The following is a 26,354-nucleotide window of genomic DNA, read 5'->3' as shown; positions in this document are numbered from 1 at the left end:
ACCTATTTCTTGCCCAGTGGTTATATCATAGCTGCCACTCTGTAAACGCCTTTAGTCTTCGTGAACGTAGCATCAATAAACAATCACAAACCTATAACAACACAAAAAAAGGTTTAAATTAGTCAAAAGATTTTGATTTTTTCATCTTTATAATATTTTTTCATTTTTTACAATATTGTAAGAAAATGTTTTCAATAATCAACGGTATTACCGTTTGATAGCCTTCATACCTTCTCCTACTCTTTTCCTGTCTCACAAAAGTGAGATAGCGATTGTTTCCAATCCAATCCCAGTTCCCAATGTGTGTGAGTAGTGTATGTATGTGTCAATTTTTCAAAGTTCAAGTCTATTCTTCGCCCGCCCGTCCCGTACCGTTCCCTACCCGATCTATTTTCCATTCTAATTAAATTTGCTATTAGTGCTATTTTCCTTTATCATCAGGACTACCACAGTGAAAGTAATCACAGTGTATGTTTTGACGTGAATAATTGAACGTTAAATTTATTTTGTTGAAGTGAAATAATTTTTTCACTCGAGATGTGTGATGTAGGCCTACCATAAATAATCTAGATGAACACTCACATTTTTCGGCAAAGTTAGTTAACTTAAGTTTGGTTAGTAGGAAGGAAGTGCAATTTTCATGTTGGCCTAAAATTATGCTTTTTAGGAAGTGAATAGTTCTTGTTAATGCGTTGGGAAATGTACTTTATTAGTTGTGCACCAAGAGGACACCTTACTGGCTGATATTCTCAGGTAACGGTAATTTAGGCCTAGGTCTAGACCTACTAATACTTTAACGTTAGGACTAAGCCTATCCTATCATGGGATTGTTCTGCGGGACACTTATGAAACTACAGCCTTAGCTAGCCTACATTTAAAACTCGAATAAAACTGACACTGTCCTAGGTTAACTTCCTACTTAAACCTAGGCCTTTTCCTCCTTGTTTTACCAATACCAATCCGATTCGGTCCAGAGGAAGGAAATATTCCCCATGTTAGGCTTAGTTTTGATAATCTTGTCTAACCTCAACATTCAGCTAAACTAGGAGGTTAACCTGTTGTAAACATCTAGCCAGTGACAGCTCATTCTTGGTGGAAATCCCACTCCTCGTATGGAGGTCCTCTACCCTCTCCACCTTAAGATAATTTGGTTAATATGCATTTTAGGGTTTGCACGCGATTTTTGAATTTTTTTTTTTCATTCTACTCGAAATTTAACGCTGATTCCGAAAATGACGTTCTTTTTCCGCGGAAAACGACCATAACGCGGAAAAACGACCAAAACGACCAAAAACTCTTTTTTTACCAAAACACGTCATGTGGGTACTCAAATTAACCGGAATATTTAGCAGATCACGACTATGCAAGAATTTTTTGGATCCGAGGTCAAATAAGCGAGATATTCACGAAAACGTGATACTACCAGCAATAAGTTAACTCCAACTCACTAGGGGACAGGTGGGAATTCGGGGTTTTGGGTGGGGGAGACATCTAACGTGGTTTATCGTTGTAATTTAATGTGTAAAAAATAATGGGTAATTAGTCGGGAGAATTATGGGAGATATGCTTGAAATTGGGAAATTTTCAGTACCAACCTATTCATTGGTTGTAGTAGCACTGCCATGTTGCTCGTTAGGTTAGGTTAGGTTGGTTAGGTTAGGTTAGGTTGGTTAGGTTAGGTTAGGTTGGTTAGGTTGGTTAGGTTAGGTTTGGTTAGGTTGGTTAGGTTAGGTTAGGTTGGTTAGGTTAGGTTGGTTAGGTTAGGTTAGGTTGGTTAGGTTAGTTAGGTTAGGTTGGTTAGGTTAGGTTAGGTTGGTTAGGTTATTTTGGTTAGGTTAGGTTGGTTAGGTTAGGTTGGTTAGGTTAGGTTAGGTTAGATTGATTAGGTTAGGTTAGGTTAGATTGATTAGGTTAGGTTAGGTTAGGTTGGTTAGGTTAGGTTAGGTTGGTTAGGTTAGGTTAGGTTGATTAGGTTAGGTTAGGTTAGGTTAAGTTAGGTTAGGTCAGTTTGGTTAGGTTAGGTTAGGTTAGGTTGGTTAGGTTGGTTAGGTTAGGTTTGGTTAGGTTGGTTAGGTTAGGGTAGGTTAGGTTAAGTTAGGTTATGCATAGTATCATCCCTTTTACCTGTTAAATTAAAACATAAACACCAGATAACACAGACAAAAGTTAGAGCAAAAATCCAAAATAGCATCGCATATTTACGTGAAAATCTCGCTTATTTGACCTCGGATCCAAAAAATTCTTGCATAGTCGTGATCTGCTTAATATTACGGTTAATTTGAGTACCCACATGACGTGTTTTGGTAAAAAAAGAGTTTTTGGTCGTTTTGGTCGTTTTTCCGCGTTATGGTCGTTTTCCGCGGAAAAAGAACGTCATTTTCGGAATCAGCGTTAAATTTCGAGTAGAATGAAAAAAAAAATTTCTAAAATCGCGTGCAAACCCTAAAATGCATATTTACCGATAATTTTAACTGTGAACACTTTTAAGAACTTAACACGTTCGCTACCGAGCGACGCACATTTGCGTCGGTCCGGTCACTCCTAAGTTACAGACTAAAAGGAATGATCATGACGTTCCTTACAGACCAAGTGATATGGGAATAACATTGCCGACAGACCAAAAGAGAAATATCGTTTAAATGGACTAATTGACTTCATAATAACCTTAAGTGAATTAGTAAGCAATAAATATTGTTTTTATTTTTCGTTATGAGCTAAGTAATTATAAAACGCCGCATATATGCGTCGGTCAGTCTATTTAATGAAATCCAGTTAAAAAGATTACATAGGCCTACATTTGCGTTTCAATAGACCAGGCGACGCACGTAAGCGTCATTGTAAATTTGGTTGTTTCAAGCTTTTACACAAACAAATAAAGAAACTCCACTAAACACTAGCCAAAACTGCAAAGGTTATAACGTTTATATCTGTTCTGTGATGTCACGGAATACACAATGTTTAAACAACAATGTTGCCAACTGTTGTGTGACGTAACCAACCGTCATATCCACAGACCAAGCGACGCACATTTGCGGCAGATATCCCTCTAGACTGATACGATAAAATCCGAGCTTTAAAATAGACCGTTGCTAAGAAATACGCTGTTTAATAACATTAGAACACTGACGCAAATGTGCGTCGTTAGTCTATTTCAATGTGACCAGCTGACGCAAATATGCGTCGGTGGTCTATTGTGAGAAACGAGTTGACGCACAATTGCGTCGCTGGTCTATGCGAAAGTAAATTCCATATAATTGTGGTAGCGAACGTGTTAAGCTGAGGCCTGATTTGTATGGTAGGCCTACTGTAAGCTTGTTTGTCAGCGATTTGGTTGACTTAACAAATTCAATCTCTGAACATCCCTTAAAAATCTGAAATAGGCTAGGCCTACACTAGGTTTCTTTGTAAAGTATAAGGTTACCATTATAACGGTAGGTATCAATCTACCTACAAGAAACGTCCTACATACTTACTGCAGTTTGGTAGGGCCTATATTTCATGGTTGGTTTGGTGTAGTTTAGAACAGTTTCATTTTATAATCAGCTGGTAGTTAATGTATAATGTAATAAATTATTGGGTGTAAACTTAAGTGCAACTATAACCTGGGTACGGTATAGGCTATAGTTGGGCTCAGAGTCTTAACTGACATAGGTCAGCGAAGGGATCAGTAGGCCTAGGTTATGGGAGATTATTTCAACCATAATAAGTTACCACACTGTGAACACTCTTTGTGATTAACTTATGTTTTGGATTGAATAACTTGCCATCTTAAGAGTAGGTTAATAGGGGTTTCAGGAAGGTTAGGTCTAGTACCTCCGGGGCACTTAAGAAGCCAGCGAACCTGGTTGGTAAGGCTTTTGAAGCTGCAAATTTCTCAGTGACTCTCAGAATGTGAGTTTTTGCTTAACTTAGCACCATTGACTGTAGTAGTTAGTCCTAAGTTAAACCATGACTTTCTTGCAAGGAAACGTGAAAACATTGATGATGACTAAGCTATGCTGCTAAAGGATTAGGCCTAGATAACTTACCTATCCAAAATTATCTTTTAATAAAAAAAAAACCTCAAGTCAAATAGTCAGTCGGGAGAGCAAATAGCTGGATCTTAAGGGTGCTTCCAAATGGTTGGAGACAAATAATTACCTGTTAACCTAGACCAGAAGACTGTACCGTACTTGATCAGTCTCTGCTAGAAACTCCTCCCTTGACGAATGTGTCTTTATTTATTTCTAGATAATTATTATAGGCCTATTATTTATTTCTCTCTCAACGGTTACCGTACACCATTTTACAATTAGGCCTATCTTCAATTTAGTCAATAGTCAATAGACACACAAACAACTAGTCTTCATCGTGGCTTTACCCCTGCCTGTGTTAGAATAGAGTTTTCCTCCAGGGGAATTTATTTTTATGGAAAAATATGCATTCTATCTAGCTAGCCGGATGTTTTAAGAGAAAGCAATACTGTACCCCGACACACTTCTTTCTAGGAACTGATTAGCTGTATGGGCTATTAACTAACAGATGTGTCCAAGGAATATGTCGGCCTTGGTCACTAACAAGACTACAAGATCCACTCATCCTACACTCATCTCCATTCATACTTATTTTAAAATACCTACTCTGTTTGGTCGCCATTTCAATGAAAAGTATTAATGTATTGAACATCATAACTTATTTTGGTCTCTCTATGTGCAGTAGTCTCCTGTCGATCATGAAGGGATGCATTAACAATGTGTCATCAAAGATTGCTTACTTCTCGGCGTACACATGGCATTTACTTAAGAACAAATAGCCCTAGAGGCTTACGTACATTGCTACAGTTACAGTCCGCGGTTAGATGTAATGCACAGCAGAAGTCAACAGACAACACATAGGATATCCAAATAAAATAGGGTTGTTAAACAGAGCCCTAAAGCTACATATAGATTTATACCATTTTAGATTTATATCTCCCATAGTTGATAGTTGGTACCAAATAGGAGGAGTAGGCCTATTTGTAAATAAAAAGCAAAAGTGTGTAGCACAGGCCTTGTAATAATAATTAGCCTCAATAGCAGGCTCAATAATTAGCCTATGTAAAAAATTGCAAAAAAAAATTGTAAAAAAAATTGCAAAAAATTGTAAAAATTGCATTGTACGGTACTGTAGCTAAATATTAATAAATTAAGAAGGTGATTAAAAATATACCTACATAGGTCTAGTAACACTTGAAACTTGAAACAATTTCATTCATACTTTTAGTTAACTCTGAAGAATCTATCGAAGATGTTAAGTGGTAATCGATTTTGATTGAACACTCCAATCTTTATTAGACCTGATAGGTCGAATCAAACTATAATATAATTGACGTGTATTCCAAATTTACCTTGCTATTACATCCGTTCTGTTCGGGCTGTTATTTGTTATCATGAAATATAGGTAGGCCTAGTCTCATTCTCACATTTCTCTGAAACATTAGGAAATAATAATTTGACCCAGTAGAGATTCTTAATTGTCTCATTTGCATCAAGAATCGTAGCCTATTCTTTATAAATTTGTGTCCATCCCCTCCTCCATCTTTTCTGGCTAGTACCCTTTGTGGTTTGGACAAATCTATCCGCTTGATCATTGATCCCTGAACTAAAATATCATTGAAAAAAACATTGTACACCATCCATATCTTGAAGTAAGTAAAGTTAACTTAATCCATGAATTTTTGCCACAGGGATGGGGAAGCTTTTAACCCTGGAACATTAGTCTATGGGCATTTCTCGTCTTTCACCACTTTGTTCAGATTAACTTTTAAATCAATGCAGATACGAATGTCACCATGGGGTTTTATGACCTAGGCACAATATGTGTTCCCCATTCTGAGTTGTCTACCTTAGTGATAATACCGTAATTTTAAGTTTCCAGAAGGCTGAGTTCATTTTCAACTTTTGTGCTATGGCATATGAACCTGTCTGGCCTTTATGTAAATAGGGCTTAAGCTGTCCTTAAAGATTAGTTTTGCTTTAAAGTTTGGAATAGACCCTATGTTTTTGTCAAATAAACCTTCATATTTTGCAAGTAATGAATCCAGCTCCGGCTTCCTTGTTTCATATATGATCATGTAGATGTTATTTCTCCCTAGTCTCTAGATTTATTTCTCTCATCCATTCACGTCTAAAAATCCTGTCTACATGTTTATCAATGACAAAAACTTTTCCAATGAAACACTGTCCCTTAATAGGCCTAGTCGCATTGTACCTAGATGTTATTCCCTTAGGTTTTATCATCTCCGCAAAATGTTATCCAATCAATTGATTTCCCTATCCAAGAAAGCTTTCATATTCATAGCACAGAAAACATAGGTACTACTATAACCCAGAATGCCAACCGCATGGTAAAAAGCGTTAAGTACTCGGAGAGAGCTTTGCCTGTCAAATCGTAGGCAGCGCCACCAGCGTTGCTATGCTGAGTGCCTGACCATTGATCCAAATTACAATTCTGAATTAGCTTTACTGGACCGAATCACACGCGGGTTGTACCGTTGTACCAAAAAAAAGGTTACGAGTCCTATATGTGCAGGTTTCATTTGTATTTTGAAAATATTTCTGTTAATTGGGTCAAAAATGGAAATTAAACTTTTCTTATGGAGATTTAAAACATGGGGCCAAATTCTTTAACTTACGACAGCCACCCTGACCATACTACTGGACTGATTTACACGTGCATTATACCAAAAGAAAGGTTATCGGTCCTATATTATGTGCAGTTTTAGCGAATTTCCCATATAGGGAATAAGCTATTACCGTAGTACTCATTGTAAGACCTGGACGCGGGACCGATTTTTTTTTTCGTTTTGAGATCCCTAGAGGCCAAAAACACCATCCGTTCAAATTCATATATATATATATTTATATATATATATATGTGTCCGTTAGCACGATAACTCGAGCAAAAATTATCCGATTTTGATGAAATTTGGTACAAACGTGTAAACCTACGTTTATTCGAACGAGTTCGCGATCCAGCATGATCGGACCATGGGAACGGGGGTTTTATGGGGTAAAAATAGGTTTTTCCCATTTTTGACCCAAAAACATAAAATTTAGCAATTTCTTTCCAAACCATTTAGTAGAGCTTAAAAAAAACAAATAATTTAGTATATTGAAGCGTTACTATGCGCCTAATGGTTACGGAGAAAATTCCAAAAAAATTGTAAATTTAAAATTTCCATGTTATTCTTATGGAGAATAAGTAAACGGTTGTAGTTTGCTTAAACATATTTTTATCAAATTTGGAAAATGTTTTTATTTCTTACTAACTATTAACGTTTTACAAAAAAAAATACAGTTTTACCCTCCCTGATGCAGCAAACCTAAGTACTTGTTAAACTAATTCTATTTAAATCGGGAATAAATCTTATATTTTTAAGTAGACATTTCAGTGTAAATCCAATCAGTCAAATGGAAATTCGCTTAGTCTGCAGGTTTGCTGCGGCGGGGGTATTTATTTGTATTTTGAGAATATTTATTTTTATTAGGTCAAAAATTTAAATTCAACTTATCTTAAATGGAGATTTAACATGGTGCTAATTCTATATATAATACACAACCATGTTTGTTGAAAACCTTTTTTCTCAACTCCTGTGCATCACACGGAATATCTACGCATATTGTTAGAAAGATATTTGCCTGTAGATGTGCAGAATCCCTTTATAAATTATAATAGGCAAGCTAAAAGATGAGCACAAAAAATGTAGGCCTATTACAAAATAAAAAAAATAACACGGGCCTTGGATTACCATGTTAGTGACGAAAAAAAAAATATGAATAGGAAATTAAAACAAATGGAAGAAATTCCAATCACATGTTTTATTTACGGTGTGGGGTGAAAATAGAGAAGTTTGCACAATATTGCTCAACTTTTGGTCGAGTTTTCGACCAAGGGGTGAGCTCTAGTTTATAAATAATTCAATTTTTAATATACAATAAATAGCTTACGCTTTGAGCTTGCCTAAATAATTCAAATTTCCAATAACACTAAAACTCGTAGATAACTATGCAACAATGCATATCAGCTGATTTAGCAATGAAGTTAGGAAAACAGGTTTACCGACATATGAGCTGGTTTTTGACGTTAAAAAAAGTGTCTCAGGGTAGTTGTTTTAAATAGGTTGGGTTGAAAGAAAAAAAACACCCTTTATTAGGCCTAATTTACTATCTGAAAACAAAGCTCTTGTCACCAATATAGTACTTAGCGCAGCGGTCAGTTGTCGCAAACTCGACCAAGTTCCCAGATGTGCCTGCTCATTGTTGACAGGGTAGTAAATAAAACAGCGGGGGGTGAGGGGAGGAAATCCGCACAGGGGGGGCCAGCCAGCCCACAGTGTGTTGAAATTGAAATACTGTGGTTTAAAAATACACTTGTAGAATGCCCTCAGTTGTATATAAGGGGAAATTAGCGATCCATCAAACGGTCCAACGGTTAATCGCCGCGGATCGATCTCTGAGAAATTACTGCAGATTTTTTTTTCCTAAAACTGGACCAAACTGCCCGTGACATCCATCTCTAGCCTAAACAGTCGGGTGTGTGGTTTTGTTACAAAACTAAACAGATCATCTAGTTTTAGTTTACATTCTCCTTTCATTCATATTCACTCCAAAATACCTGCTCAAAGCATTATGCTGTTTCTGTGAAGTAAAAATTAATAAAACTGCGAAAAATTGAATTTGTTACATGCATGGCAGATATTTCCAATTTAGGAATCCCTATTTATAAATCTGAGAATTTCTCATACTTGCTATCCAATTGCAAGGAGTTAAACGTATTAATTAACACTAAAAACGAGATAAACCATCTTAACCACGCAAATTTTCTCCCCATGTAAAAAATAACATTATTGTGGTCTGAAAACATTATCAGACCATTTTGTTAGGCATAAAACGAAGGTGTAGTCTAACGTAATTAGGCCTACGCTATTTTTGATAAGTTAGTTATATCCATGAAATAAATAAACACCGTCTGTAATATGAATAATATGTGTGTAGTTTCTCCCCTAATATCGTACCCCTACTTGGGAAGCAGAAGTCGTATTTCCGCCTGTAATAATCGTTTCCGGTCTCTGGGTAAAATATCAAAGGCCGCTCCCTCCCTTGCGGGTAAAGTGTCAAACGGTCCAACCCTAACTACGGTACAGTAAATATAATTCGTCGCGAAACTCCATCACCGAAACCACGTCATCGAGGCTTTACTGAGAATGTTAAAATATGCCGTCTCTAAAAGCGTTTTACGAAAATAGTTTTTGGAAACGGCGTTATGTTGTACCAAAGGTTGTACTGACCTTCAACTTATTTCCGCTGTTAATCCCTAGCTTGTTATAGATTCGTTGTTTTTTTGTGAAAAATGCGTATCTTATTAATTTTTTAAACATTTGCCATCGTTAAATTTTAATTTGATGTTATAAATATTGAGCAACTATAAAAATCGTATTTTTAATTTCGATACTCCAAAGGATGTATAGGTTTCCTTAAACTGTTTTTAAACCCTCTAGTTGTTTAACAAAATAAGATTGCACAACAATCGCAAGAAACTGTTTATAGCTTGAATAGTTTGAACTTGATCTGTCCATGGTCGTCGCGATTTCAATAAAATATTTCTGGTTAGGAAACCCATTTTCTGTAACAAAATTGCACAAAGCTTCTTACCGAATTCCACACCCAACTTTCATTCGTATTCGGGTGAAAACCCCAGGTCCGAGTTTTTATCTGGAATTTATGAACTATAGTAGTCGTGTTTCTTGAAACGTTTTCCAGCTATTCACATTCATTGCTACTTTGCCGTACTACGACGGGTTTAGACAAAATGTAGCCTATATTTATAGCTTTATATTCTGTCTGTAATCGGAAACACTGGCGTCTGTAATTCCTGTGAAACGACTAAAATAGAATTGCTCTTATGTACTTTGTGAAATACTATTAGCAAGTAGTAAATTATAGAGTCAGTTTCCACAATTTGTCATGTTGAAGATCGATAGGGTAGTTTGATTCTTAAATCCAGCAATTATACAAACTAAACAGTTTGGTACAAACTCTGCAGTTCGGAGTTCGGTACACAGTTTAGCAGTTTAGTACAAACTTTGCAGCTTGGTACAATCTTTTGCAGTCTAGTAAACATACCGATTGTTATAGGCTACAATAGCTTTTAATTCATGATATTTCGACGTACAATTTCGAAGGACCACAAATTGGGTTTAATAGTTGGGAGCAAACAGAAACATGACAGCAGGACCCCACACACCCAATCACCCGATAGACCACAGTAGGTGTGTGTGTGCGTGTGAGAGAGAGAGAGAGAGCGAGGGGGAAGCAGATGTGACATGATAACAAGCCAGCGGTCGCGGCGTTCAAAACCGGTTCTGCTGTATAGGTAGTAAATCTTCAAAACGAGCCGCGACCAACGTGTATTGCCTGCTTCCTCGACCTTGTCTTGTTAGGGAACAATCGAATGGAACAACCGAAACCGAGTAGTTCTCTATCGTACCGAATAGATTACCGGGATAGGATTTTTGGGGGTATCACGAATTCGCAATTTGGTGTTCCTGTTTTACTCTCCACTCATAAACCAATCATCTTGGGACCTTTTAAGTCGGTTAAATCATGCAACCATGTAAAATGATTTTGAAAAGTTTTTATATGTATGACTACATGATCGTTAGTGGTATTCAAAATCTATAAGTGTACCCTTAATAAAGAATGGCATCAAAGTGAATGTGCAAAGATAAGTGAATGTACCAGTTAACAGAATGTAGAAAGACTACACTGTGTCTCAATGGTTTCAGCAATGTGTGTAAAGCCTGAGCTTGAGCAACTTGAGCTTTAATTCCACCTTTATTATTTTGAAAAAAAAAAAAAAAATAAATAAAAGGTTTAATCTGTATAAGGGGATTTTCTCTGCTAAATTTTTCCCAGATTTTTTTACCAAAATAAAAATAAAATTGTTGAATACTTAATTCCTATTAAATCCTACCGTATTTCATTATGGTACGTTTTATTATTTTTTAAACAACTTTTTGTTCATATGTATGATACTCGTTTTGTAAGTAGGTACCGGAAACAATATGTTGAGTTTTAGCAAACTACCCTATAGGGAAGTAGCTATTACCGTAGGTGGGACGGTAAGACTTAGGCCCGGGACAGACTTATTTTTCTCATTTTGATGTCCCCAGAGGCCAAAAACACCATTTGTTCAAATTTTTATATATATGTGTCCGTGATCGCGTAATTTTTGTCCGATTTTAATGAAATTTGGTTTGAAGGTGTAATGCGAGATAAACTTGGATGAGCTCGTGAACCAGCATGATCGGACCATGGGAACGGAATATTACAGGGGATTTTATGGGAAAAAATTTGGTTTTCTCATTTTTGACCCTCAAAAGCAGAAATATTTCAATTTCTCTCTAGAGTCTAGATCATCTAAAAGAGCTTAAAAAAAGCAAATAATTCAGTATATCAAAGTTTTTTAGTACAGTTAGTTAATAAAAAAAAAATGTAATTTTAAAATTCCCATGGTATTCTTATTGGAGAATATTGTAAAAAATTTTGTAGTTTGCTTGTTTATGGACAATTTTTAATCAAACTTAGCAAATTTATTTATTAAAATACTAAGCTATTAATATTTTACTAAAAACACACTTTTTTAGTTTCCCTGTACTGTAGCAGCAAACTTAGGTACTCGTTAAACCTATGTTATTTAGGCCCTAAATAGATTTGAAAATCAATTCAGGCAAATGGAAAGTCAGCAGGTTTGCTGCGGCGGGGGTATTTATTCATTAGTAAGGTTGCTCCTTAACCCAGCATTTTGATTTAAATTATTTTTTATTTGTGCTGTAACAACTTTTTAATGATATTACTTATTTATCCTGCTTTAACAATCTTAGATTATTTTGGAGTACGGTACATGCTTATTTTGTCATACAAAAATCATGAATAAGGAAAGCTATACCAAGTTTATGTATGATGAAGTTGTCTATCTGATTCTTGCTAGAAACTAAATTGTAAGTTTCTGTCTCAGTATTAAGAAGGTGTTGATGTTGCCCAAGAGCTGAGAATGTTCAGGATAAGTCCAACTTTAGGCTACTACATGTCTATTGCCTCCAGCCTGTTTGTTAACAAGCCCTTCTAACATTCCTAGACATATTATCATCCCTCACTTTGGTATCTGATAACCAGGGTGTCTAGTAGTCGGGAAAATCGGGAAAGTCGGGAATTAGTCTTGAATTTCAAAATGGTCTTGAAAGTCGGGATTTAGTCTTAAATTTGATTTCAAAGTCGGGAATTTTCGTGATTTTGCCGCGATCGTCGTCTTGCGTTTACGTGACTGCAAAAGCCAATGATGATGTCTACACGGCCTCGGGAAATGTTCACGATTTTGCCGCAATAGTTGACGACGACGATGACGTTTCCGTGACCGCGGGAGATGACGATGACGTTTCCGTGACCGCGGGAGATGACGATGATGTTTCCGTGACCGCGGGAGACGACGATGACGTTTCCGTGACCGCTGGAGACGACGATGATTTCTGCTCGGCCGCGGGAAATGTTCATGATTTTGTCACGATCGCGGACGACGACGATGACGTTTCCGTGACCGCGGGAGACGACGATAATGTCTACACGGCCTCGGGAAATGTTCATGATTTTGCCGCGATCGCGGACGACAACGATGACGTTTCCGTGACCGCGGAAGACGACGATGATATCTGCTCGGCCGCGGGAAATGTTCATGATTTTGCCGTGATCGCGGACGATGACGATAACATTTCCGTGACCGCTGGAGATGACGGTGATGTCTAAACAGCCGCGGGAAATGTTTATGATTTTGTCACGATCGCGGACGTCGACGATGACGTTTCTGTGACCGCGGGAGATAACGATGACGTTTCCGTGACCGCGGGAGACGACGATGATGTCTACACGGCCGCGAGAAATGTTCATGAGTTTGTCGCGATCGCGGACGACGACGATGACGTTTCCGTGACCGCGGGAGATGACAATGACGTTTCCGTGACCGGGGGAGATAACGATGACGTTTCTGTGACCGCGGGAGACGACGATGACGTTTCCGTGACCGCTGGAGACGACGATGATATCTGCTCGGCCGCGGGAAATGTTCATGAGTTTGTCGCGATCGCGGACGACGACGATGACGTTTCCGTGACCGCGGGAGATGACAATGACGTTTCCGTGACCGCGGGAGATAACGATGACGTTTCCGTGACCGCGGGAGACGACGATGACGATTCCGTGACCGCGGGAGACGACGATGATATCTGCTCGGCCGCGGGAAATGTTCATGATTTTGCCGTGATCGCGGACGACGACGATCACGTTTTTGTAACCGCTGCAGTCAATGATGATGTCTAAACGTACGATACATGGAAGATTTCATGAAAAAAAAACAAATTTGCTAGTTAGAATTTTTTATTGCTGCATTATTTCTTTACTTGAAAACACCACATTATCATAATACTACTTTATGACAAAGACAGGGGTTGGTGTAGTATTATTCAGAAAATTTGGTTAAGCTATAAAAATTGGTATCAGTATCAAGAATCGAGAATCGATACATTTTGGTATCAACGCCCACTAATTGTTGAAAAAACTAGTCTTGAAAAATCTGGAATTAGTCTTGAAAAGTCTGGAATTAGTCTTGAATTTTATAATGGAAATAAACTAGACACCCTGGATAACTGACAAACATTGTAACAATTGGATATTTGCTCTTAAAGATGTTTTCGATAGGGTGCTGTGCTGTGAAATTTTGCCAGAAGTTGGAATTGCTAATTCAATTTTGATGTGACGGAAGTTTTAGCTTTTTGAATTATGGACATTCATTTATGTAACCAACCAACTATTTACAGTTTGTAGAAATCAATATTGCAGCATTAAGAATTTTCTCAACCAGTTAAACAATTTTATTCACTAACTAGATCCTGTCACCAACGTAAAAAATTATTTTGAAGGACATTAAATCTAGAAAATAGCATTATTAAATTTGTCTCCTTTTCCTGAACTGTCATGAACTTGTTACCTTTTGCAGGTGTTCTGCATCCCCCCCCCCTGTGATGTACATGTAGAGTTCTGACTTTCTGCACTCCACTCTGTTCTAATTTTTGAAAGGAAAAAAACAATTACCTCTGCTACAATTTCCCTTTTTGCCAACATAGCTCTTTGCACCTGGGCAAGCCAGTTTGCTTCATTAGGCCTAATACTAGACCCCATTACAGTATTCGTTTAGCAGTCGTAAGGTTGGTTATTTTTTCATTAATCTAGTCAACTAACGTTTAATATTTGTTGTTATTAGGGATGTTACGCCTAAAGAACTTGATGATAGTTATACTGAAAAGCGTAGATTGAGTAGCTCTTTTAGAAGCTATATTTGTTTACTTATTTTCGATTTCTGTTCCAGACGCAGTGTTACTGGCGAGATGTATGTAAAGTATGACCTCTCGAGTGCCTCCTCTACATGCTCATCACATACGGTGAGTCTTCGGTCTGTGGTGGTTTTTAGAAATCTTCCTAAAACTGAGAGTTTACTCAGCCTTAACCGAAATGTGTTGTTCAAAATCTACGAATCATTATGAAAGCTCTCTCCAGTATCTAAGTTAAATGTTCAATAAATAATCTAGAAACCTTCATGAAACTAATAGCTTTCTCAGTGCCACAGCTCAGTGTTACACAAAAGCTGGAAACCTTCGTAAAAATGTGTAATGCAAAATCTGAAAATATTTGTGTGAAAAAAACTTGCAGCTATATTTACAAGTTTACTTAGCAATACTTATGCTCAGAATCATCAATTTTTCATATTTTACTATATATATCTATATAAATAAAATTAGAGTTTTGTCTGTACATTGCTCAGAATCATAAACTTTAAGGTTATTTTTACGTTTTATACATTAAAGAAACCGAAACAAGTCTCATCTAAATTTCTGTCTGTCTGTCTTCCTGTCTGTTATGGCCCAAGAGCCATTTTACGCGGCCTTCTCCTGAAAAACGAGAGTACCTATCAAGTTCCAAATCACTTTAATGTATTCCACTGGATTGGCGAGATTGTCTTTAGTCATTAAAATATGGCATCACTACTTTGTAAATAAAATGACAGACGTTTAAAAACCCATTTTTGTGCGATTTTTTGTAAAGTTTTCTCCCAATGTTTATCACATAATTATCTATGAAATAACAAACAGCTGTTCGAATCAAGATTATTTCTTCTAGCTGTCACTGATATGTTTACATTGAATGTTGTTTACAAATACCGCAACCATTTCCGATCATGTTTTGAAAGCAAATCCAAACAAAGTAAGATTGAAAACGTGTTTTCTTACATAACGGATTTAATTAATCGCAAGTGCAATAATTTGTAGGGTAACCGTAAATGAAAATAGAGATTCTTTGTGTATAAAATTGTTCTTGAGTTTTGATAACCGGGAAAAAGACCTTGAATCAGTGTTGTATATGGCTGGAAAACTTACATTTTTTAAATGAGCGTTTTCAGTTGAGACTCGGCACGGGAATGTTGCTGGAAGTCAACAGTCCCGGAAGATCAAATAATTTATACCTTTGCCTCTAGGTCAAAAACTACAATGTTTGCAGTGTCTGTAGATCAAAAGTCCCAGTAAGTCAAATAATACAGTCCGAGCTAAAAACGTGGTCTATGTTAAAGCAATTGACTTATTGGGAATTTGACCTAATGCAACAGCAGTTTTAATATAACAAAATACGGTAAAATACAAGTTCAGTTTCGCTGAGTCAACAGTGCCGGAAGATCAAAAGCAATAAAAGTGAACGTCGATTCAGTGTAAAGTAGACCTCCTGCAACGCTTACTACACCAACAAAACTCGCTTTTAGTTACTTCGTGTTTTGTCATAATTAGAATAGAGCTAAAATTATCATATTTGGTACATAGCTTATCTATTAATGCTTCTTGCCAACTGTTTGGTCAACACTGTAAATAGGTATAGTTTATGTAATGAAAAGCCTTTCGTCAAAATTTGTGGCATGAAATACACGCAAGGGCGATCTGAAAATTTCTGGTTATTATATACGTTTGTAAAAGGAGACCCATTTAATTTTAGAACTATTTTATGAGTTATAATGTAGTCTACACATCAACTGTGTAAATGTATTACGCCTCGTAAGGGTTGAAACCTGTCCAAACTATCATATATATTATTAAAACGTAAATGGGGGTTTTTCACATTCTGAATCAACCAGTCGACGGATTTTCATTATTTTTGTGTTGAAGGAAAGATAATTTTGAGAACTAGGGAATGTCAAAGCCATAATTATAATTAAGGGCCCCAGTTTTTTAGAAATTAAGTTTTAATTTTTAAAAAGTCTAGCAGCCGACGCTAACCTTCTTCAACTTAACATGTACTTTAAGTACAATATAATTTAAGGTATGAGGATGGCAGATTAATTAAATATGCATAGTAAAATAGTAGGATGTTCAAATGATTTTTAAAGGAATCTTTGTTCTCATTGATTTGTTTTAGTCCCATATAATTTGTTTTAACTAACAGCTGGTTGAATGTAATATTGTTCTATATAACTATTAGGTTTTGGCGAATTTCCCATATAGGGAATAAGCTATTACCGTAGTACTTATGGTAACACCTGAACCCGGGACCGATTAAATTTTTCGTTTTGTATATACAGGGTGATCAAATCAAGGAGGCCACCATTGGGAAATCAGAAACGGTAAGAATTAGAGAAAACTTTAAATGGGGGACATTCCTTTATTTTTTGTGGCAGTTAAAAATATGATTTTAGTTTTTTTATCATGTTTTTGGATAGAATATGCAATTTAAAAACTTTTTTAGCCTTGACATTTTTTCGATAAACCCACTCGTTTAGGAGTACAGCCTATGGAAAAATGACTTCCGGTGTACATTTTACATCATGTAGCTCCCAAACGAGTAAGTTTAGAGCTAAATTGCAAAAAGTAAATTAGTCTTAGAATTGCATCTACATTCCTTAAAGACTAAAAAACAACAAGTTTTCAGCTTTTCAAGTTTGCCGCCATTTTTTAAATAATATAATTCATATTTTTAATGAATTTTATGGTCTTTTTGGAATGTGGATGCAATTGTAAGACTTTTTTACTCTTCGCATTTTTGCTATAAACTTACTTGTTTAGGAGCTACATGATGTAAAATGTACACCGGAAGTCATTTATCCATATGCTGTAACTCCTAAACGAGTGGGTTTATCGAAAAAATGTCAAGGATAAAAAAGTTTTTAAATTGCCTATTCTATCCGAAAACATGATAAAATATAGGGTGTTAAAATCATATTTTTAACCACCACAAAAATAAAGGAATGTCCCCCATTTTAAGTTTTCTCTAATTCTTAACGTTTCCGATATCCCAATGGTGGCCTCCTTGAGTTGATCACCCTTTAACTTATAGCCTATATTTATTTATTTATATATTTTTCCCGGGGGAAACCCCAGGACCCCCCCTCCTTTTTGGGGGGTATTCCATACCCCCAGGCCCCCGATGACCCCCCCCCCCCAAAATATATGTCTAGGACCGTCCTTGTCTTCTTAACCTATAAAACACGTGGGATACAGCCTTTCTTCACTGATCACGTAATGCGTGATTTTCTATAAAGTCTTGGGAAATAAAAAGGTAAAATAGATAGAATACATGTGTACTGTATGTGGTTTACAGTTTACACACAAATATTCATCAAACTGTGTGATATTTTGTTATTGCAAAGAACAATTTGGGAGTATCGTATTGTTTAAGTCGATGGAAAATCTCTGTTGATCCTGTTTTACAAGCAAACCAAAAAGATACAGTAGTCACCACTCTATGCGACATATTCTAACCAGAAAATTGTAATCGTATGATTCTATAAGCATTGGTAGAATTGCAAAGTACTACACAAACATTATTTCAAGGGTAATAACAGTCACAATTTCCGCTGACTTTAAAAGAGTCAACTAAAATATTATACTAATGGACACACAACTAAATGGAACAACTAATGGAAATACTCACGATGTACATATAACAGTTCGATATAAGCATTGAGTATACACGTCAGTAGATACGTGTATACCCAATGATATAAGCAACGGTTCTTGCAATTTATTGTTTATTATTTTTTAGAGTTGTTTCGGACTTACTCACACTCGTATAAGGTTGTCCACGTTTGTCAATGATAATGTAGACATGTTACACCCGTTGTCACGAATATGTTTACAAGTTTTCCGTCTGTTTTTGAATAGCGATACATTTTTTCACATACTTAAGAACCACCTGATTTCGCGCATTACATGTTCGTCTCAATTTTATTTGCTTTAGTAGGCATTCTTTTGGTTGATGAGGACTTCAATAGGTCCTTTGCTCATGAAATATATATTTCTTAATAATTTTTATTGTTTGGTAAAATAGATTAAATTATCCAGCAAACCCAAATAGAAATAGTAAATATAGTATTTAAAAAAAATCAGTAACATGTTAATAATGTAGCCTACATTATTTCCTTGAATTGCATAACAGCAATTAATTGAGCTGATCCTTATATAAATAAATCAAAATGTTCTTCAAAGGCATAACATGGGTTCTTTAAGGGGAGCACGCTGTGAGTTAGGCCACAATGCTAATTATATGGGGTAACAAGCTTCTATATCGGTACCAATATCTCAAAAAATATATGAGATATTGATCTGAAATTTTTTTTGATTTTCCTATACATATAAAACAGTATAACCATGCAAAATAATTAATTTATGGCAAATAGTTCGAAAAATATATTATTTAAAAAATTTTATATACATTTTTTTATTATTTTTTTATGAAAATAAAAATATTTATACCATTTATAATGAAGATAATATTACATAGTTGCATCATTCTACTCAACAATCTAGCAGAAACAACTGGTGAAAATTTCAAGTCTCTACTCATGACGGTTTCCATAGAAACGGTACCTAAACACTAAAAAACAGAAGTTTCGGGAAATTGAACTTAAACACGAACCCGAATAGGCCTACTGTCACTAGTGCACTAGAAAACCTCCTGGCAAGAATTCAACACAGAGACTGTCTTCTAGTTTCCTTTTTGTTAACCTTCTTCTTATTCTTTGCTTTTTATTTACTTCCTGCACTTCTCTGTCAGCTTTTTTTATTCTGATTTGGTCGATTTTTGTAAGCCTAAACTATATAATAATAGTAAACTTTCCTGGTTTGATTTCTACCCGTTCCAAAACATTTGCCTTAGCAATTTATTTCCTCTAAACTTGTGTTTCCCAAACTTTCTAATCATAGGCATTTTGATGAAAGACTAGGCCTCATTTACTTGAAAGTAACGACAAAACTCTAAACTAAACACCAAATGAATAAAATCCCAACAACAACAACAATCAACAATCACTGGGATAGACGACAGATGTAATTTGATGTAAACATTAGGTAAACAAACAAAGTAGAAGGCCAGCAGATAATCTGTAAATATTCAGTGCTACCAACAGCACAAATGAAATACTCCTTAGTGTTTACTAGTTATACTATATACTAAATTTACTTAGATAGATGGTTACTATTTGTGTGAAAACAATGAGCATCTCAGGAGAGCACGCTAGTAGGCCTAGCGCCAAACGTGTGTAAACATTATTTAATTGTTTTATTTAGCTGAAAATATACAAGTTATGTGTTAAGTGTTATATATTTTCTTAAACAGCATAAAACGGGCAATAAGTTTAAAGCGTTTTCAAAAAATCAATTTTTTTTACCCATCTCACGGCATGCTCCCCTTAAGAGCCACTGGGGCTGAGCCCAAGGGATTTTAAAACGTAAGGTTGGTTTGCAAATGTACGTGACACGCTCTTTCTAATGAGACATGAATGGTCAAAATCGCCTGAAATGCGGAAGAGTTCAACGGAAAAATTTCGTGTTGGCGTTACAGTATGGTTGAAAAGTCCTGGATTGGCTATATTTTTTTAACAATATAGATAAAGTAGTGAGACTTGGTATATCAATAATAGCCATAAATATCTACTGTCTTAAGCTATTATCACTTTTTTTATCCCTTAAGGGGGGTGGACCACAAAGACTAAGACAAAATTCTTATATAATTTTAATACTATTTTACCTGTTTTTGAAATGGCGACCATACAAATGTATGCATTTTAAGCCAAGTATGAATGGAGATGAGTGGGCTGTAGGCGGAAAAATACGAACAAACTAAACTATTTATTAACAAAACTTTTTTGTGTTGAAATTTAAAGACAATGGTCTCAAACTCTACACCGAATAATGCTAATTCATAATGGTTATTATATATATGATCGATAATGTAGCCATGTTGCTTTGAAATGGCGACCATACAAATGTATGCATTTTAAGCCAAGTATGAATGGAGATGAGTGTGGGATGAGTGGAGCGATCTTGTTGTCCTGTTTGTGACTAAGGCCGACATAATCCTTAGACACAGCTGTTAATTAAAAGTGCATACAGTCAATTAATAGCAGCAGAGGTCAAGTTTGGTATCAAATTAAAGGTTTTATTCATAAAAATACATTGCCGCAAACCCAAACTCAAACGATGATGATGATAAGTCGCTAAAACGTATCGTTTGAAATTTAACAGCTGAAAATAAGTGAAATAGAAAAGGTTTTGGTTAAATCCATCAAATTGTAATTGGACGTGATTTAGCAGATAGAAAATCAATCAGCGGAATGATGTACAAGTTAGGAAACAGCACTATAAACTGGATTAGCAAAAAACAGACCAATGTCACTCTTTCTTCAACAGAAGCTGAATTCATGGCCGCAAGCTTAGCCACTCAAGAAGTAGTAAATACTAGTGAACTTGTTGCTACCTCCCCCCTTCGGTTTCATGTATTCCTCTCAATCAGTTCAAACCTAGGAGGATTAAACACTAATGTTAATTAATGTTAAATCCTCCTAGATTCAAACCTGAAACACCCAGATCGAAACTCACCTGTCGTTATTTTACCATCGCCTTTTTTTAAATATATTTTTCAAAAAAGAAATATTATATTGATTTACTTTGAATTTTAAAAATGTTAACGTTTTATTTTGTTAAAGATTTATGGTGATACGTAAATATTGTGGTGTAGTAAAGTATATTATATTGTAGTTAAGTGTTAAATTTGGAAATTTTAGGGTGAATCGAGATGATTCTTTTTTTATAACATGGGTCTCTCCTACCTTAACCTACATACCAAGTTTCATAAACATCGGTTGGAAAAGTGCAAAGATAAATATTTGTATGTAAAAAATACAAAATGGTGGATATCTGGTTAACGAAACGATTTCGGAAAGAATGTTATCCTTCATTTTCTGTTTATTTTGACCCAAGGAATTACTAGGTAAAGTATCTCCCCGCTTATTTTTAACACCCTGTTTATGATGTATTCTTATAAGTGAAAAATGTAAGCTGGTAATACAGAAAGATGTTTTATAAATAATATGAATGTACTGATGATCTGTATATTCATCTTTTTCTTGTTCTTAGAACTGTAAATTAAAAGTCCACTCAGCAGTCGCATCGTACGATGTAGTTCTTTCCATGCGTTGCGAAATGCTAAATTTGCCGTCCTCTTCAACCCAAGTTATCTATTAAACCACTGATTGTAAAAAATTCAAAAAAATATATTTTACGCATCACACTTTTGGCTACAACTTTGCCACAGACGAAACCTCTCTAACCCAAAAACAACAAAAAATCTCGCATGCTAACTTTTTCATGTTAGAAATCACGATTTAAAATTATTTCACCATACATATCAATTTTTATTAATTATATCGGTAAATAGTTCCAACAAAATAGTCATCGAGTAGGACTAACCAAGAAGCTCTGTGCCAATTTTCAAAATTTTAGCACAACTTTAAGTACACCAAAACACGAAATTATTGAAGTCATGCGTCGAGAGGACTATCGTTGTTTTTAACAGATTATACTTTTGACCTTCCGGCACTGTTGACTCAGCGAAACTGAACTTATATTTTATCTTATTTCGTTATATTAAAACTGCTGTTGCATTAGGTCAAATTCCCAATAAGTCAATTGCTTTAACATAGACCACGTTTTTAGCTCGGACTGTACTATTTGACTTACTGGGATTTTTGATCTACAGACACTGCAAACATTGTAGTTTTTGACCTAGCGGCACAGGTATAAATTATTTGACCTTCTGGGACTGTTGACTTTCTGCAACGCGTCCCTCGGCACACGACCGACGCGCGTCTACATGTCCATAGTAAAAATAAAAGTAGGCCTACCGTGTATTTATGTTTTATTCGTCATGTGTATAAGTGTACAGTTCGTGTATGTGTTTTAAAACTTCAAGACGCACCTAATGGGGAAGCTCAAGACCTTATATTAGGACTCATGATGGCGTTTTATTTTCGCCGAAATGCATCTCCTGTAATAAGATATATTAGGATCGACCGGCGGACACAGGTACCTTTTATTGATTGTTACCGATCCGGAACAACAACAAACAACATAAAATGAAGTTAAGTATAATAATTTGGAAAGCATATCTGAAAACATGCAAACCAACTGCTGTTCTTTATATAAGAAGGTTTCAACTGAATACTATAAGATCCCCGTGCGTAGAACAGGTACACAGCTAGTATAGGCTATTATTATTAGGCCCTAATAATTTTTTGGGTTATAAACCCAACACATAAGATAAACCATGGTTAATCAAATACATCATCCTAATAAGTATATGCAAAAATAATGTGCATCCGTTAAACATGTTTTAAAATCTTACTCATGGTGTTAGGATTTTCTTTTATCTCTACTAATATTGCATTTTTACTATTTTAGTACCCCATGGGGCGGGCCACCCTCAGAGTCATCGTCGGACCGCACGTACCACTGTCCCGCCGACTGTTACTCAGAACCCCCCGACAGTCACTGGTACTCAGCCCCTGCACGGACGCCCAGTCCTCACTACGATGTGATAGAAGGCCCCCGCCCACACACACATACACACAGTCGCGTAGGGGGAAGCAGCAGAGCTGTCACGCCCGCCAGTACCGCTCACACGCACGAACCTGCTGTGGACCCATGCGGGGGCCATTGCACCGCCTTCGAGAACTTCTGCCACTACTGCCTACAGGTTGGAACTCGCTTGTATTATTTATAATTTTCTTGAATAATTACTGTTTACTATCACTACTGTAATTCTACTTTTGATATAGCTTTTAAAGTTTCTTCAGGTTCCGGTACTTTGAAGATTTTATTATGAATAAAAATCTTCTTGAAAGCTACTACAGAAAAGTAAGGAACAGAGGATACACTCCATGGTACACTTATGTGGTGACTAGCACTAGTGTTACAAGGGCAAAGTCTTCCACCGTCCCCCTCGCTCCTGTGTAGGAAGACCCTGTGTCTTTTGCAATAGGGATTCACACAAAGAGTTTGCCGTTCGGGCTCTTCCTTCCTCGTAACAAGTATGTTTCCGGCACAAAATACTAGAGCTGTAATTGCACCATGGCTTTCCCATAAACTAATTTCCTCTGTACCTTACTTATCTGTTGATTAACTAGGTTTATGAATGCATATTTTAAAAGAAAAGGTAGCATTAAAGAATAACTACCTCAGATCTTTGCATCATTTTACAAGCTCATAACATGATACAAGTACAGTCCTAATGCCATCACACACAGCTGGGAAGATATGGTTCAAGTCTCAGTAAGGACTGATTTCAGCTGTGAGATTACTGTAAACGACCGTTTACAACCCACCTCAAGGCTTGGGTCAATCCAAATGAAATCAACAAATAAAAAAATAATTTTTTGACATAATTTATTTAATTTTTATTTGCTTATTTTCTGTTACTATATATATTGGGAGGATATATATAAGGAGTCAGCAGCGGATGGCAATCGCCGAAATGGCAGACGCGCTTGCCACTAGGGTGCTGGCACTCCAGCATCTGAGAGTCGGCTGGGTCAACTGCAGGCTCAGACGGAGAGTGGAAGTGAAGAGGTGTTTTAAATGCCTCTGTTTCGGCCATTCCTCCCGAAACTGCAAGGGACCCGACCGAAGCAAGAACTGCCTTCGGTGCGGGGAGGTTGGTCACATCCGTAAGGACTGCAAAGTCGAGTCCTGTTTCCTTTGCAAAGAAAATGGGCTCGCTGACAAACACGTAAAGCATATAGCTGGGTCTGGGCAGTGTAGTGTATTTAAAACTGCTCTACAGCAAGCGAAATCTCTCCCACGAAGATAAGAATCCTTCAGTGCAATCTGGAGCGATCCAGGACGGCTGACGCACTTCTTTGTCAGTTTGCCCTCGAACACGATGTCGACGCTCTCTTAATCAGCGAACAGTACCAGTATCGAGATAGGGACCCATCTTTATGGTTCCCTGATAGTCTTGGTACTGCTGCATTCTGGGCTCGTAATGCAGCTAAAGTACAAGTGCGGGGTCACGCGAATGGCCGAGGTTTCGTTTGGGTTCGGTGCAGGGATGTCACTTACTTCAGTGTCTACCTTACTCCCAACGAGGCCATCCGTGACTTTCGTGAGAAGATAGACCGCCTAGAAGAGAGCGTGCGCGATACCACCGGACACGTCGTCGTGGGTGGGGATTTTAATGCTAGGGCTGTCGAGTGGGGAATGACCCTCACCAACTCCCGGGGCAAGTATATTCTGGACTTTGCTGCCAGAGCCGGACTCGTTGTACTGAATGAGGGCAACACGCCAACTTTCCGCCGCCCTGGGATGCGGGGGACGATCCCAGACATTACCCTTGCATCTGAGTCCCTTTTGCCAAGGATCAGATCCTGGAGAGTCCTGGAGGATTACACGGGCAGTGACCACCAGTACATAATTTTTGACGTCCTGGATGGTCATCAGAGACAAGTGGCAGCGTTTCGTCAAGTGCCCGTTCGATGGAACATTAAAAAACTGGACGTGGCAAAATTCAATGGAGCCATCCTACGAAGAACGCCGGATATTCATCCCGCACCTGGCGTGCCTCACGCAGAGGCGTTAGTTGCATCCACGATGGAACTGATTGTCTCGGCCTGCGATGAATCTATGCCTCGCAGGAGATACCGGTGCAATAAGCGTCCTGTGTACTGGTGGACTGCCGAGATTGCGGAATTGCGACGAGCAGCATTGAGAGCCAGAAGACTTGCTACCAGGGCTAGAGAACCCCTAGACAGACGGCGTAAGTCGGATGCTTATAGGGCGGCTAGGAGGTATCTTCGTCGAGCCATCAATCGGAGTAAACGCAGTTGCTGGGATAAATTAAGGGACGATGTTGATTCCAACCCGTGGGGCCTGGGTTACAAACTTGTAACCAAGAAACTTGGAACCCGCTCTCCACCTTCCGTTATGGACAGGGTCACTATGGAGAGGATAGTCGAGTCCCTTTTCCCGGCTCACGCGTTGCGACCACTGCGGGATTTCGGAAGGGTGGACGACGTCCCACTTTTCAGCCCTGAAGAGCTGGTGGCGGCCGTCATATCCCTGAAGAACAACAAGGCTCCTGGTCCTGATGGGGTACCCGGTGAAGTCCTCAAGAAGGTTTTGACTACCAACCCCTTGATCCTTTTGAGCATGTACAACGCCTGCCTGGTCGAAGGGGTTTTCCCCTTGTGCTGGAAGACAGCTAGGCTTGTGCTTGTTGGGAAGGGCAAGGGAGACCCAGATCTGCCATCCTCTTACAGACCTCTGTGTATGTTGGATACGGCTGGCAAAGTCCTCGAGAAATTGATCCGTTCCCGGCTGAATTCAGCCGTTGTCGCTGCGGGGGACCTCTCCCCTCGTCAGTGTGGATTCAGGACGGGGCGATCAACGATTGATGCGATTGAGGAGGTGAAGCAAGCAGTGATGAGAGCTGAGGATTTTAACCACTACTCTCGCAGGGTTGTGCTGCTCGTAACGCTCGATGTGCGAAATGCATTTAATTCGGCGAGGTGGTGCGATATGCTGGACGCTCTGGAGAACACCTTCCACGTGCCGGCATACCTCATGCGCATCATAGAGGATTATCTCCAGTTTCGCCTCCTAACGTATGACACTGCGGAGGGCCCGCGGACGATGAATGTCACTTCTGGTGCTGCCCAAGGTTCCATACTCGGCCCAGACCTCTGGAACGTCGCTTATGACAGCCTTCTGAGGTCTGGAATGCCTGAGGAAACGGTCTTGGTTGGGTACGCAGACGACGTTGCAGCTTTGATAGCTGCACGTAGCGTTGAGCTGGCTCAGCTAAAGCTAAACCGAGTTATGCGTACCATAAACGCATGGATGGCAGACCACGGTCTCTCACTTGCTCTGAGCAAAACCGAGATCGTGATTTTGACAAAAAAACGGATTGACACCATCG

General features: G+C 37.7%; 1 protein-coding gene across 1 annotated transcript in view; it reads left to right on the top strand.

The window, feature by feature from the left end:
* The first annotated feature begins 385 nt into the window (after positions 1-385).
* Positions 386-26,354, top strand: part of LOC129000727 (uncharacterized) — a 34,471-nt gene continuing 8,502 nt past the window's right edge. The window contains exons 1-3 of the mRNA XM_054427700.1: positions 386-753; positions 14,434-14,506; positions 22,841-23,135. Of these exons, the coding sequence (XP_054283675.1) occupies positions 14,466-14,506; positions 22,841-23,135 (336 nt within the window). The 5' untranslated portion in view covers positions 386-753; positions 14,434-14,465. The remainder of the gene's footprint in view (positions 754-14,433; positions 14,507-22,840; positions 23,136-26,354) is intronic.

This window comes from Macrosteles quadrilineatus, unplaced genomic scaffold, assembly GCF_028750875.1.
Source record: "Macrosteles quadrilineatus isolate MER2022 unplaced genomic scaffold, UCM_ALF_1.0 Scaffold_8__2_contigs__length_117827958, whole genome shotgun sequence".
In the NCBI taxonomy this organism is placed as follows: Eukaryota; Metazoa; Arthropoda; class Insecta; order Hemiptera; family Cicadellidae; genus Macrosteles; species Macrosteles quadrilineatus.
Note: the sequence above shows the minus strand (reverse complement) of the source record. Positions and strands in the feature narration are given on the sequence as shown.